This window comes from Leucopleurus acutus, assembly GCF_964270905.1.
Source record: "Leucopleurus acutus genome assembly, chromosome: 12".
NCBI classification, from domain to species: Eukaryota; Metazoa; Chordata; class Mammalia; order Artiodactyla; family Delphinidae; genus Leucopleurus; species Leucopleurus acutus.
Window position 1 is genome coordinate 13,931,115 of NC_139154.1, and position 15,274 is coordinate 13,946,388.

The 15,274-nt window shown below is 45.3% G+C and overlaps 1 protein-coding gene across 4 annotated transcripts in view; it reads right to left on the minus strand.

The window, feature by feature from the left end:
• The window catches only part of EIF2AK3 (eukaryotic translation initiation factor 2 alpha kinase 3), a 66,433-nt gene extending 51,392 nt beyond the window's left edge, over positions 1-15,041 (minus strand). For all 4 annotated transcript variants that reach the window (XM_082851958.1, XM_082851959.1, XM_082851960.1 and 1 more), the window contains exons 1-2: positions 14,543-15,041; positions 1,585-1,714 (exon numbers count right to left, since the gene is read on the minus strand). In XM_082851958.1, coding sequence (XP_082708084.1) covers positions 1,585-1,714; positions 14,543-14,874 — 462 coding nt within the window. In that variant the 5' untranslated portion in view covers positions 14,875-15,041. The remainder of the gene's footprint in view (positions 1-1,584; positions 1,715-14,542) is intronic.
• Positions 15,042-15,274: the final 233 nt, after the last annotated feature.

Here is a 15,274-nt window from a genome sequence, read left to right on the forward strand (position 1 = left end):
ACAAGTTCACAATTCTCAACAGATGTTTCTGGTATACTGTCCAGTAAGCAATAGGCACTCTGAAAGTCTAGTCAAGGCTTAGCACACAGCGAGTGTGGAGGCTAGGCAGTGCCACCGCCCTAAGTACCTGCTCGGGTGCCCCAGAAAGGAATCCAGGCTGGATTTTCTAGAGAGCAGCGGGGTCACTGGGAGCAGTTTTCCCATCAGAAAATTCCATCACCACTAATCAGGTCATTCTCAAGCCCCTCATGTTAGGTTTTGTCTTTTCCAAACTTGATACCAGCTAAGAAGCTTTTTGAAAGGGAAAGATTGATGATGAAAGGGGAAAAAAAAAAGAGTACCCTAGGGAGTATCCCATAGGGACACGGTAGAAGGCTGAGGGTATTCTGGAAAACAGGTGACTGCTTCCACATCAGCAGTCGTAACTCTAAAGAGGGACTTATTTTAAATGATTTAGACAAGAGGGTAAAGCTCCAGAAAAGGAGAGAGATTTAATCTATTAGAGTCTAGACAAAAGGTCAGGTTGGGGGCTGTGTTTAAATAAGGGGAGTCTAGACTTCCCTCATTTAAACACAGCCCCGGGCTTCCCTGGTGGCGCAGTGGTTAAGAATCCGCCTGCCAATGCAGGGGATGCGGGTTCGAGCCCTGGTCTGGGAAGATCCCACAGGCCGCAGAGCAGCTAAGCCTGTGCGCCACAAATACTGAGCCTGCGCTCTGGAGCCCGCGTGCCTAGAGCCCATGCTCCACAACAAAGAGAGGCCACTGCAGTGAGAAGCCTGTGCACCGCAGCGAAGAGTGGTCCCCGCTCGCTGCAACTAGAGAAAGCCTGTGCGCAGCAACGAAGACCCAACACAGCCAAAAATAAATTAATTAATTAATTTAAAATAAATAAACACAGCCCCCAACCTGCCCCTCATCAAGGTGGGCAGTGTCCTTACTTTGCTGATGGTGACACTAAAGCTCTGAGGGGCTAAGTCACCTGCCCAAGTTTTGGAGTCATATGCCAGAGTAGTTTTGGAAGCAAGGTCTCTTTTTTTTGCAAATAATCCATTTTGTCTAAAATTACACGCCAAGAAAACTTCAGATGAATTATGTCTACAATTAGGATGTACAACTGAGGGAAAATGTAGTGAATAATTTATGGGATTTTGCAGCATGCATTCCTAACTATTAAAACACAGTGATTTATATTTGTTTTATGATGTCTAGGGACGCTGTGATGATGATGATGATGATAATAGGAAGACGAAGAAATTATGATCATGTTAGAGCTCAGATAATGAGATTTACTGATATAGCAGATAGTATCCTCAATTACTCATTTATATAATGAACTCATTCCATGCCCAAAACAATCCTAAGAAGTAGGTGACATTACCCACCTCATTTTACAGGAGGGAAACTGAGGAATAGAAAAGCTAAGTAAATGCCCCAAGGGGACATAGCTTGTCAGAGACAGACATGCCCTACACTTAGGCAATCGGACCCTGAGCCACAGCTCTCTAAGCAAATGCCTACTATTAATAGCAGCAATTGATGATTTTAACTAAGTTTTCCGGTCAACATATAACAGAAAATTCTCACCTCCGGTTTGCTAAGGCTGGACGACACCAAGGAACCGGATCCCACGTCCAAATCCCACTGCTTTTGACCATGGTTCTCAGGATCCAAGGCAGCAATTCGGCCATCTAAAGTGCTGATAATCACTAAGGATCTGTAAATTTAAAACATAATAGGACAGAGTTAAAAAGATATCGAAGACATACACTCAAAAGGAACCAGCCTCTCCCCAGGCCTCTATCTGTAAGGGGGTGAGCACCTCCTCACGACACTTGTAGCCCTTCCGCCGCTCTCTGTCTTGAGCCCTCCAAGACAACTGCACTATGCCCTTTATGGGTTTGTTCCACTTATGAAAAGGCCCAGTCTCCGAGGTCACCCCTCCTTCCCACACTCTAATCCCCACATGGATTCGACATGCCCTGCTCTGTCCTCTTCCATTTCCCCACCTCCTAAAGCCTTCGCCCTGAAACAGCGTCCCCTGAATGTTCACTTACCTCCTTGCTCTGACAGAAACCTGGCTCTCCCTGGGCACACTGCTTCAGAAGCTATGAGAATTTTCTTCTCCATAGCCCTTACCAGGCCCCGTGATGGTGTGGGCACACTCCTTGCGCCTCGCTGCCATTCCTGAACCATTTACTTTCTCTCCGCTCTAAAAATCCTCAGGTTCAGGTCATTCCATCCATTACTCCTCCTAATAATTGTCTACTGACCCTTGGGTCACTAGCCCCATCCCTTGAGGTTTTTGGCTCCTGGTTCACTGTCACTATTAACATGTTCTGTGGGTTTTCATTATCTGTCTATCTCACCTCAGTCCCTAAGCCCTCATCATTACCAACCACAACTTCCCTGTCCCACTGAAATTTCAAGCATTCCAACCCCAGTCACCAACCCCTCTTTTCCAGCTCACCTCCTCTACTTCCTTGACTCCAAAAAACCTCTGACCCCCCCAGAACCCTATCAGCCACTGATCCTCCCGCTGTTCCCCTGAACTTGACTACCATTATGCCTTTACTTCTTTCTTATCCAGTTTAAATTCCATAGTCCTTCTTTTTTTTTTTTTTTACTTTTTGGCTGCACCGTGCAGCATGCGGGATCTTAGTTCCCCGACCAGGGATCGAACTCGTGCCCCCTGCAGTGGAAACCCGGAGTGTTAACCGCTGGACCACCAGGGAAGTTCCCATAGTCCTTCATTTTAAGCACTTCCTTGCTCACGCCCTCAACTCCCTACCCGCTCTCTTACATCTCACACTAAACTAGCAGAACTCCAACCCTGGTTCAATGAAACTTTCTGCCTTCGCTCAATTTTGCATCTGTGCGGTTGAAGAAAAATATAACCATGCTGACTGGTGTCACTCTACTCATGACCATCATCATCTAAAGGGCTCGAATGATGCTCCACAATCATGACACGTTTCCCTAGTCTATCCACTCTCCCACTGTCCCAGGTCAACTATTTCATTTTGCCTTTGCCCTCAAACTTCCTACCCTAGCTCTTCCAAGCTCGTGCATCTCAGGGACTATGCTTCCTAGATAGGTGTTTACTAAGGAAAACAGAAATAATCAAAAGAGATCCCACCATCCCATCTCTCCATGTAACAGCACCTGGACCCATGAAATCTACCTCCCCTCTTACTGCAGGTGAATTGTCCAGGACTCCATCCACTACCAACACTCCCCTTAGGCAGTAGGTATCTCCCTGTGCATACATAGGGACTCACTCCTCAAAAACCTCTCCTCTTGCTCTCCCATCAATTATTCCCCCTCCACCACAGCATTCCTCTCAGCCTTCAAACCTGCCGTTATATCCCCCAACTTAAAAACCAAACCAGATTAAATATAATGATCCATTCTCCCCGCTCCAGCTTCCAATCCATTTCTCGGCCCCCTTTGGAACAGAACTCCTTGAAAGAGTTGTTATGTAGTCTGGGTCTCCAAATCCTCTCCCCCTTTCTGTGCTGAACTATTTCTAGTCAAGTTCTTCCCTCCACCCCTTCATGGACAGGCTCCTGTGATACTCACCACTGACCTTCACACTGACAAATCCCATTCACTTGACCATCCAGTGACATGTGATCAGCTACTTCTCCTGCTCTCCATCAACTACTCTTTTTTTTCTATTTTATTGATGTTTTTTCACTTAAGTTTTGTTTTTTGTTTTTTGTTTTTTGTTTTTTTTTTGCGGTACGCGGGCCTCTCACTGTTGTGGCCTCTCCCGTTGCAGAGCACAGGCTCCGGACGCACAGGCTCAGCAGCCATGGCCCACGGGCCCAGCCGCTCCGCGGCATGTGGGATCTTCCCGGACTGGGGCACGAACCCGTGTCCCCTGCATCGGCAGGCGGACTCTCAACCACTGCGCCACCAGGGAAGCCCCTAAGTTTTTTTTTTTTTTTTAGTTTAAGTACAGTTGATTTACAGTGTTGTGTTAGTCTCTAGCGTACACCAAAGTGATTCAGTTATACATACATGTGTGTCTGTGTATGTTCTTTTTCATATTCTTTTCCAATATGGTTTATTACAGGATATTGAATATAGTTCCCTGTGCTCTACAGTAGGACCTTGTTGTTTATCCTCTATCAACCACTCTTCACGCAGCTTCCAGGGCACCATCTTCTCCTGATTATTTGTTCTTAGTTCTATGCTTCCTTGTCTCAGTTTCATTTCCTGGTCCCTCCTCACCTCTCCTATCTCTGAAAATGTTCTCTACCTACACGTACTTTTCTTTGGTGGTCTCATAGATGAAAATATCATCTATATACTGGCAACTTCCAAATTTCTATCTCTGGTTCCAGGCCCCTTCCCTGAACTCTGGGCATACATATGTAACTGCCTGCCAGATTTTTTTTCTAATAAATTTATTTATTTTATTTATTTATTTCTGGCTGTGTTGGGTCTTCGTTGCTGCACGCGGGCTTTCTCTATTTGTGACGAGCGGGGGCTACTCTTCGTTGCAGTGCGCAGGCTTCTCATTGCGGTGGCTTCTCTTGTTGTGGAGCATGGGCTCTAGGCGCACGGGCTTCAGTAGTTGTGGCACATGGGCTCAGTAGTTGTGGCTCATGGGCTTAGCTGCTCCACGGCATGTGGGATCTTCACGGACCAGGGCTCGAACCCATGTCCCCTGCATTGACAGGCAGATTCTTAACCACTGTGCCATCAGGGAAGTCCCACTGCCTGCCAGATTCAGATTGTCCTACAGGCTTCTCAAAGTGCACGTATCCAAAATCAATATCCCCAGACTGATACCCCCAATTCCTCAAACACATCATGCATGATTTTTCCTCAGGGACTTTGCAGCTACTGTTCCTTTGCATCCTGGAACATATACCCCAGATACACGACAAGCTCTCAATAAATATTTGTGGAATGAAAGGGTTTGTTGAATAATTGTTCTAGGAATTTGTTAGGTATACCGGTCTGCTTCTGAAAGACCATGCAAATTCCAAGCACATATAGTTATGTTCCTGGTTCAGCTTATAAAATGTAACTTTTATCTATCCTACTTCATATACAATACATACAAATTCAAAGTAAAGCTACAAGTCGATTAAGACAAACCAGTTCAAGTACACTCATGTGAAACCTTTCAAAGAACTTAATTGTTTAGCAAATGAATACACTTATCAAGTGAATAAAAGTGTTAATTTAGTTCCCCAACTATACACCAATTCTCACTTTGAATTTTTCAAATGGTAACTCAGTCTCAACTGTGAAAATAAAGATTTTTTGCCGCACTACAAACTAGTAATTTTCAATAACACAACAAAAGAAAAGTAACAATTCAACTCCTTTCCCCATGCATTACCCTGCATTCTCAAGAGATCTACTGAGAGTTGGATGAGGAGAATATGAGCCAAAAAATTATGTTATGATGAAGGTATAAAAAAATTCATACCTGACAAGCCAGAATGGAAAAGAATATGAAAAGAATATATACGTGTGTGTGTACATATACATATATATATGTACACACATACATCTGAGTCATTTTGGTATACAGAAGAAATTAATATAGCATTGTATATCAACTATACTTCAATAAAATTTCCAAAGAAAAACCTCATACCTTAGATGTGTCAATTTACAAATAAAAGCAATAGACTCTAATTCAGTTAGAGATCAAGGGTTCAGAGCCAAGTCAACTCTTTCCTAGTCCTACTGCAGAAAGATCCAATTTTTCTGTTCAATAATCATTAACCATAAATAAATGGTAGAATGAAAAACCCTCTAATTAAGACAAAACTTAATATACGCAAAGTGTAACCCATGAAGAGTTAAGGAGACCACTGGAACACTTCAGACGCTATTTTTTTTAAAATTCAGAACCAATGTTGTTCATTTAATCATGCTAGGCATTCCACTGTTAACAACAACGAAAAAGCTACACTTTTTCTGAATGTGTAGTTATTTGTGCTAGAGGTTTATACAGAGGAAAATGGTAAAATTTTAACTTTCATTTTCAAAACAAAGAAAAACCCAACAATAAAGTATGCACATGTCTTATGTATATATAAAACACATTTTAATAAGTAATTTGGAGTTTAATATCTATCACTGAAAACCTATAATGTGAGGTGCGTTGAACTGAGTCAAAGATTCTGCTTTTTAAAATAAACAAGAAATTTTCAGATGATGAACTACTATATTTAGAGAATATGTGTGAATTCTAGCAATAACTGAAAGAAAGACAAACACGTGGGCAGGAACAATTAAGTACATCACCCTCTTAACTGCTATTGATATTTAGTATAATCTGATTCTTTGATTTGAATGGCGCATCCGTAATTCTTTTCACCTCTCTTGATGGGAATAACAGAAACTCCCATAACAAACCCTGTCAGGTATCAAAAAAAAAATTCTTCATTCTCCTCTGCTACAAGTTATGGGTTCTGTCCCAAGCACGTCTCTGGAAGGGAGTTTCCCCCTCTGCCATGGCTGGAACTGGGCAGCACCACTCGGCCAAGGAGATATGTAACGATTTAGACTGTCAGACCTTATCACATTCTTGGAGAGAGAAGCATCCAGGAGACAGGCTCTGCTGAAAAACAAAGTCCTCGGGGTGTATGCAGGACAGTCAGAGGTGGCAATAAGATATGGCATTTAGAACAAACATCAGTGAGAGCTGAATAATGAGCCTGCCACCGCCCCCCACCAAAAATCAGGGAGAATCTAAGGCCCTTTATCTCCCCACGATCCACTCGCCCTATTTGGAGGTTTCTATGAGCAAGATGAAAAACTCTTAACTTATTTAAAGATCAAAGGAACTGCAGAAGCAGCATTTCCTGTGGAAAGAATCAGAGCTTTGAAGTCAGCCCTGTGTGCCCAGCCCCATGGCTCTGCTCTTGTTCTGCTCACGGCTCCATTCGAATTGCTTTTTCACGGGTAAAACAGGACTATTTCACTCAGCTCAGCATAACTCAAATTTGCCTGATTATCAAAATAATCTGGAGTGCTTGTTAAAAACCAGTAAAGGTAGGGCTTCCCTGGTGGTGCAGTGGTTGAGAGTCCGCCTGCCGAAGCAGGGGACGCGGGTTCGTGCCCCGGTCCGGGAGGATCCCACATGCCCCGGAGCGGCTGGGCCCGTGAGCCATGGCCGCTGAGCCTGCGCATCCGGAGCCTGTGCTCCGCAACGATAGAGGCCACAACAGTGAGAGGCCCGCACACCGCAAAAAAAAAAAACAAAAAAGAAACAACCAGTAAAGGTTCACAGGTCCCCTCCCCAGAACAGGGTTGGGAGACGATAGCTTAACAAGTACCTGAGGTGAGTCTCAGGATAAGGTCAGTCTGGCAAAGAGTGATTTATCTCAAAGGGCTATTGCCTAGGAGTAAAAAAAATAATCCATTACCTGGATGAAGACGGTCTATTGATCAACTCTGTCAGCAAACCCTTTTGAAACTTCTCTCACTTAACACATTGCTTCGGTTTACAAAGGCATTTGTTTCAATGATTCAACAGCAAGGACCGTTCTCTCACCCATAACCCCATTCTTCAAAGATCCTCTCAAGAAAGGTTTGCAATGACCTCATCCGATGGCCAGGTTCATCCCCTCGTCAGGCATCCCTGCAGTGGCAGCTGGGACACTGGCTGCCTCCCATTCTGGCCCAGTCCTCACCCCTCCTCACCTGCCATCCCGACAGCTCTCAATCTCTAACAAGCAGGCGGAGGAGTTCCAGCTTTATCCAAAGCCCGCTGCTTACTCTATGTGTAATCTGACAGCTACTTATAACCAAATACAAAAGCTGTATTTTTTCTGAATATGTCGTAACTTGTGCTAGAGGTATATACAGAGAAGAACAGTAAACTTCTTTCATTTTCAAAACAAATAAAAAATCCAACAATAAAATATGCGTATGTCTTATGTATATATAAGAACACTATCTCTGCATTTTCAGCAGGGCATCACCACAAAGCCTTCAGAAAACTTCCCTTCCCTCTCCCAGCTTTCTGCATCCATCCCATCACTGAACATCTAAATCAGAAATCAGATCCGCCCTTGCTCTACATTTAGACAACAGTCATGTACTCTGGGCTCTACTTCTATAGCTTCCTTTAAATCTTTTCATTCTTCTTCAGTCTCACTGCCCTTGTCCTACAACAGATTCACATGTCTCATTAGAATATCTTCAGAAAGACTTTCTGCCAGGCTTCCCTGGTGTCTCAGTGGTTGGGAATCCACCTGCCAATGCAGGGGACATGGTTTCGATCCCTGGTCCGGGAAGATTCCACGTGCCGCAGAGCAACTAAGCCCGTGCGCCACAACTACTAAGCCTGCGCTCTAGAGCCCATGCTCCACAACAAGAGAAGCCACCACGATGAGAAGCCTGCACGCCATAACAAAGAGTAGCCCCCACTCGCCGCAACTAGAGAAAGCCCGCGTGCAGCAATGAGACCCAATGCAGCCAAAAATAATAAATAAATTAATTAAAAAAAAAAAAAAGACTTTCTGCCCCTGGTCTCGTCCCCCTTGCTCTCCCGACCGCTTTTTTGTTTTTTTCCCAACAGTTTTGTTTCTATAAACTTCCGAAGTTCCCGGTGCCCAGTGAATAAAGGCCACGCTGCTTGGTATAGCACGTAATCTGGCATAACCTAGGTTTCTAACCTTTTGAACAAAGTTCCCTTGTTAATTTGGTTTTTGTCGCATGTCTTCAATGATTTCATGTGCCCCTAAAACATCACTTCTAATGAATTCCCCCCATCTTTAGAGGAACTATTTAAGTACCAATCAAAATATTCAAGGCTTCTGGAAAGAAGTTGCTAAAATTACTAATTAAGTTTGGTATAATTCCAGTTCAAAACTGAGAAACTTGACTTTTTAGCCTTCTCCTCAGTGAATGTCCAATTTCCATTAGGTTATTTGGAAAATAAGGGCGATCTCATGGATCCCGCATAGGCAGGTGCATAGGGGTCTAGGAGCCCTGGCTCAGAAACCACTACTCTGAGCCCTTGCTCACGTCATCCCTGCAGCTGAGACTGTCCTTGACACTTCACTTTCAAGGACTCACTCACTTGACGTCTCCATTCTCTTCACTCTCAAACTCTTCTTATGTCACTTTTCATCCATTCTAGTACAGCTAATTCTGTAACACATGTATCTCCCTCTCAGACCTGGGACTCCAGGACAGCCCAGGGGCCCATTTATCTACCCTCAGCACCTAACAGTGCAGAGCCCCTAATCAAATGCAATAAATGTTGGTTGAATGAATAACTCTTGCTAGGGCAGATACTACTATTCACATAAAACAAAAACAAAAAAGAAGCTAAGAAAGATGTGAAACGATGCACTTGCCTAAGGCACCAGAAGAAGAGGTTTTGGACAGAATTCTGAAGCCTAAACTTCAGGGTTTTTAACTCTAACGTTCTGTTAGCCATATGTCTGCGTAAGTGGCAACTCCTATATTACTATAATGTGCAGCTTTTATTCCTCCCAGAAGGCTCATCAAGATGCCACATATCCTGCTACTGCTTTGATTTTGCCCTTAACCGAGCAGAAATGACCTTAGGCCACAATGAATACCCAATTTTTAAAAAAACTTTGTTTGCTCTGACTTCTGTCACCCAGAATACCTGGCTATTTACAATGAAGTTTATCCGAGTCTGATAAGTAAATGCTGAATTCCTTCATACAGTAACTTTGAAGGGGCCTTAATGCCTGTATAAATTTCCCAGGTGAAACAGACGCAGGTGACAGTAGAACATTGTATCAATTAAATGGTTCCTGCAGTAACAACTGCTTATTTTAAAATTGTACATTTCCTGTTGTGGGGAAAAAGAAGTCACAAAGTTAAAAATGTGCTTGGGTTAAATCTGCTCTTTTGATGTAACCAAGAATCCTCTTCCTAAAATACATGCTGTCACTCAAGGAAGCATATATTCTTGTTGAAAAACAAATGTACTAATTGGACTTTACTTCTTAGTCATCACCTACTAAGTAAATCTTCGAATCAAACTTCCTTTATTTAAACCTGTCACAAGACTAGCCATGCCCCAAATCCAAACATAGTGCCGAAACGTACTAACTATATAACTTTGACATATCACCTAAACCTTAAAGAAATACAATCTAAGTTTTCAATGTTATAAACCACATGAGAGCGGCAGATATCATTTTCCAGTTAGATTAAAACATTTTTCGAAGCACTTTTTCTGCTTTATCCTAGGAAACCTTTTAAATAAAATGGTTAGTGACAGAGCAGCGTGAAAAAAATTAAAAATTAATCTCTCCTCTCACATTTAGTTCTGAAACCTACCAGCTCTCCTTTCTGTATTTTAAAACGTTTTGTCATAAAAATGTACAGGCAGCTCCTCTCTTACAAAAAAAGGAAAAAAAGCAGATGGAGTTTCCAGGCAGTATTTAGGAAATGAAGGAACATGTGGAAGCCACAGCTCACAGCAGCTGATAAAGACAGGTCGCCTTCTGCACCCAGGAGTGTGAATACAGAACCGTTTCCTCAATCCTGTCACATATCATATCCAGAGTCCAGGTGCCAGTTAAGCTAAAAAGACAATTATAGGGGCTTCCCTGGTGGCGCAGTGGTTAAGAATCTGCCTACCAATGCAGGGGACATGGGTTCGATCCCTGGTCCGGGAAGAGCCCACATGCCGCGGAGCAGCTAAGCCCAAGTGCCACAACTACTGAACCTGCGCTCTAGAGCCCGTGAGGCACAACTACTGAGCCTGAGCTCTAGAGCCCGCAAGCCACAACTACTGAAGCCCGTGCACCTAGAGCCCGTGCTCCGCAACAAGAGAAGCCACGGCACCGCAACAAAGAGTAGACCCCACTCGCAGCAACTAGAGAAGAGCCCATGCACAGCAATGGAGACCCAACGCAGCCAAAAATTTAAAAAAATTTTTTTAAAAAAGACAATTATAGACAGGAAGGCTAATCCATTACTCACCTAAAGCATGTTTATTTTGGCTTACAGCCTGCCTTGATACTTATGCACAAATTCTTTCTTCAGTGTGATTTGTAGTCAAATTTAAAAGTCTGGGGTAAGAAAAGTGAGCAGATAACTGAGTTCCCTTTCAACAGTGTATCCTAAGACTCTATTATTCAATAGTCATTTTAGTTTAAAAAAAAAAAGACTTGATTATGAATCTGAAGATCTGAGGAAGACCACAGATTTCTGTACCACTGATTCAGATCAGATCAATTTGTAAAAGGACAGAGAGGAGAAAGAAATAAAAGGGAATTCTATGGAGAACAGTATGGAGGTTCCTTAAAAAACTAAAAATAGAATTACCATATGACCCAGCAATCTCACTACTGGGCATATACCCTGAGAAAATCATAGTTCAAAAAGACACATGCAGGGCTTCCCTGGTGGCGCAGTGGTTGAGAGTCCGCCTGCCGATGCAGGGGACACGGGTTTGTGCCCCGGTCCGGGAAGATCCCACATGCCGCGGAGCGGCTGGGCCCGTGAGCCATGGCCGCTGAGCCTGCGCGTCCGGAGCCTGTGCTCCGCAACGGGAGAGGCCACAGCAGTGAGAGGCCCGCGTACCGCAAAAAAAAAAAAAAAAAAAAAAGATTTCTCAAACTTTCCACACTATCTTAAGTTACCAGGAAGACCCTTAAACCCTGGCCTATCTCTTCCCAGCCAATTCTGTTTGCCAAAGATCACTTACTCTCTGGCAGGCAAAATTCCTCTATTTTCACTCTTCTTTCTGAGAAGGAAGTGGTCCTCTGCTTGCCAACTACCTTTGCCTCCTCTTCTATTCCTTTCTTTTTCAGCCCGTCTGTATAGGCTCCCACCCTCTGAATGTATAAAGATCAGAGGCAGAGGTCCCATCAGGTTTAACAGTGAGGGACTAAGGAAGTGGAGCCAAAAAGGATGAATCTTTTTTTTTTTTTTTTTTTTTTTTGCTGCAGAGCGTGGCTTGGAGGATCTTAGTTCCCTGGGCAGTGGAAGCGCAGAGTCCTAACCACTGGACCACCAGGGAATTCCCCCAAAGGATGACTCTTTAACTCCTATAACTGTGCTCATGCCAAGTCCCTCATCTTCTCAGTCCTCACCCTACGCCTCCAGCCTAGCCAGCTGTATCTTTGTCTCCTTTGCTGGCTCATCTTCTCTAAAACATAAGGCATTTCCTGAGATTTTTATCATGAGTCTCCTCTTCACACAGTTTCAACCATTTACCCTGACATCTCTCCAACTGCAGTCGCTTGTTTCCTACCTAATCTCTCCCTCTGGATGTCCTGCCAGCACCTCCAAGTCACCACGTCCAACACCAAACCCCTTACCTTTTCCTCCCTGCTCCCCTAAATCTTTCCACTTTCCCACCTGTGCTCTCACCTTTTAGCCACCCTGTTCTCCATCTTCAGACGGCGGTACCCAGGGAGGAGGAATCAATTCATTTGCCAGGAACCAAGGTTCTGCTTCCGATCTCTCCAATCTACCCCTTCTGTTCTACATCCACTGGACAGTACACCTCTCATCGGCACCGCTATAACACGCTCCTTTTGGTATCCTTTCCTCAAGTTTTCAGTACACAGCATTGCTGGAGAAATATTCCTTAAGCACAAACTTCAATCAGGTCTGGCATTCGAGATACTCTACACCAAGACTTCTCAAACTGTAGTGTGTATGTGAATTGACGCTGATCTTGTTAAAACGCAGATACTCTTTCAGTGGATCTGGGTGATGCCTGATTCTGGATTTCTAACATGTTCCCAAGTGGTGACGATGTTACTAGCATATGGCTGTATACATAGAATGTGCCCCAACCTATTTTTCTAGCCTTATCTTCTATCCCTCGCTGCCCAGCACACATATGTCTGTATCTCTCTCGTACGCACAGGTCTCACACACTCACACACACACACACACACACACAGAGATGCATACAAACAAAATAATGTTCCCTAAACATACTTCCCAGCTTTTGCACCTCTTGCTGTCTCCTCAAGTTCAGGCTCTGCCCATCACAGTTCTACCCACTTTTCAGGAAACAACTCATTCTGCCACAACATTTTCTCATCTTCTCTTCTACCTCACCTGGGTACCCCACCCACTGAACACTACAAAAACCCTGGGACACTGATGGCACGTAATTTGCATGGCTTCTGCCCTGTACAGTCATTATGGGTCCCCTTATTTAATCCTCACTGCTGAACTGCACTTCCTCTTGGAGGACAGGGGCTATCTGCCTAATCTCTGTAACCCCAGGGCATCCTGGGGGCCTCTTAAGTGCCAATAAATACCTGCTGCAGTGGATGTGTATTTTAAGAAAAATGAAACATGTTTCTCTACTTCATGTAACTTACTTTGAACAAGTGCTTCAGAAGTTTCTTTAAGAGAAACAAAAACACTCTTTCTGGATAGCTAACTCATTAGCAAAACCTATGAAAATTTTGCCAGACGTCTGCCACTTTAAAAACATCTACATGTAAACATTCAAGGGGTGCTTCTAGAATTTTAGTACGTATCCTAATTATGGTAGTCTCCAGGCAAAATATCAAGGTTCTGATATTTAACTGAAAAATTAAACCTAATTTGTCATAACCTAGTAATTACCACATTGTAAATTTATAATACATTCTAATCCAGATTCTGGATTAATTTATCTAATGCTCCTGTTATCATTCCATTTATTAAATCACTTTCCCCCTGGGTGTGCTAAGCTTAGTCATCTGCAAAATATTTTACCATTAAAATGCCTTACATTTGTGTCCAGACTTTGAAAAGTGCTTTAAAACATGTATCTTGAAATAACGTTTTTAAGGAGATGAAGCAACTCAACCAAGACAGCCCTATATTAAATGTTTATATAGTAAACCCTATAAATATCAAAGAACTACCAAAATTCAAGAACACACCCATAGCTCCTAAACTTCAGTGTGTTCAAGAATTGTCTGGAGTGCGTGTTAAATTTGCAGATGCCAGGTTCTTACCCTGAGAAAGTCTAATTCAGTAAATCTGGAGTCGGACTTAGAAAACTGTACAGTTAACCAGCATCCCCAGGTGCTTCTGATGCAGGTGTTCCGCAGAACTCAATTACAGAAATACTGACCTCAACCCTGGTCCGTGGGCACTACAGGGATATGTTTAAAGGGAAACGTTGAAATCTCTTTGTGAAGTCCTTTCCCCAAACAGCTGTCACACCAGCACAGACATAAGGTAATTCACGAAAGAAAAAAAATGGGGTCTGTAAGTCCCTTGGGGTGCTAGTAAAGCTCGAAAGCAATGCAAGAGGGAAAGTGACGTTTCTCCCCCACCTCGACCTCCATTCTCCGAGCATCCTCCAGGTACCTTGGAGGATGCTGCTTGCGCCTGGGAGCTAGAATCGGGCGCCGGGGAGCGGAGAGGCCAGTCTCCGGTCCAGGGGCTGGCAAGGCGGCCGCGCGTTCTCCCCCAGGTCAGCAGCAGTCCTCCGCCAGCGAGAGGCCGTGGCCGAGGGGGGACCGCGGCCACCAGATCCTCCGCGGCGCACGCGCATAAACAAGTAGACTCCCGGGGTCAGCGGTCCGGGTGCTCTGCCCGCGCCCCTCACCTGCGGCACGGCCGAAGATCGGCCTCGTCATCCGGTTCCGGCTCCCGCGGCTCCTGCTCCCCCGCGGCCGCCGGCAGCGCCTCGGCGTCCTCCACCGTCACCTCCGCCGCAGTCACGGCGCCCGCCGCCTGCACCCGCACGGCCGAAGTTGGAGCGGCCGCGGCCCCCAGGCCGAACGCCGCCTCCACTGTCGATGCGGGGAAGTCGGAAGCGCGCCGCGCAGCCACCGTCCCCGTCACGAGCCCCAGCTGCAGCGGTGGTGGCAGCAGCAGCAGCAGGAGCAGCAGCAGCAGCGCCCGTGCCAGCGACCCCGGGCGGGCGGCGCGCTCCATCAGCGGCCCGCCCCGCGCGCGGGCATGGAGGTGCAGCCGCCGGCGCCCGCCTCTCCCGCCGCTCGGAGCCCCGGACAAGGGCGAGGACGTGCTAGGGACCCCAGCCGCCGCCCCGACGGTCAGGACGTCCAGCCGCGTTTCTCAGGCCACGTCTTAGCCCGGCCTCAGCCACCGCCACCTGAGTGACAGCCTCCCTCGGACATCGCCCATTGAGCAAACTTTCCGCGCATCTGCTCTTTGATTGGCTGCGGCCTCTGCCACTCTGGGCTCCCAGGCTAGTCCTGTTGGAGAAGGTGGGCTTTCCCTGGTTGTCAACAGCACGCCTGCCAATCAAATTGTATTTCCTTAGCCCGAGGCCCGGCCCTCTTCCGGACGCGGTTACCAATGAGAAACGCTCCTC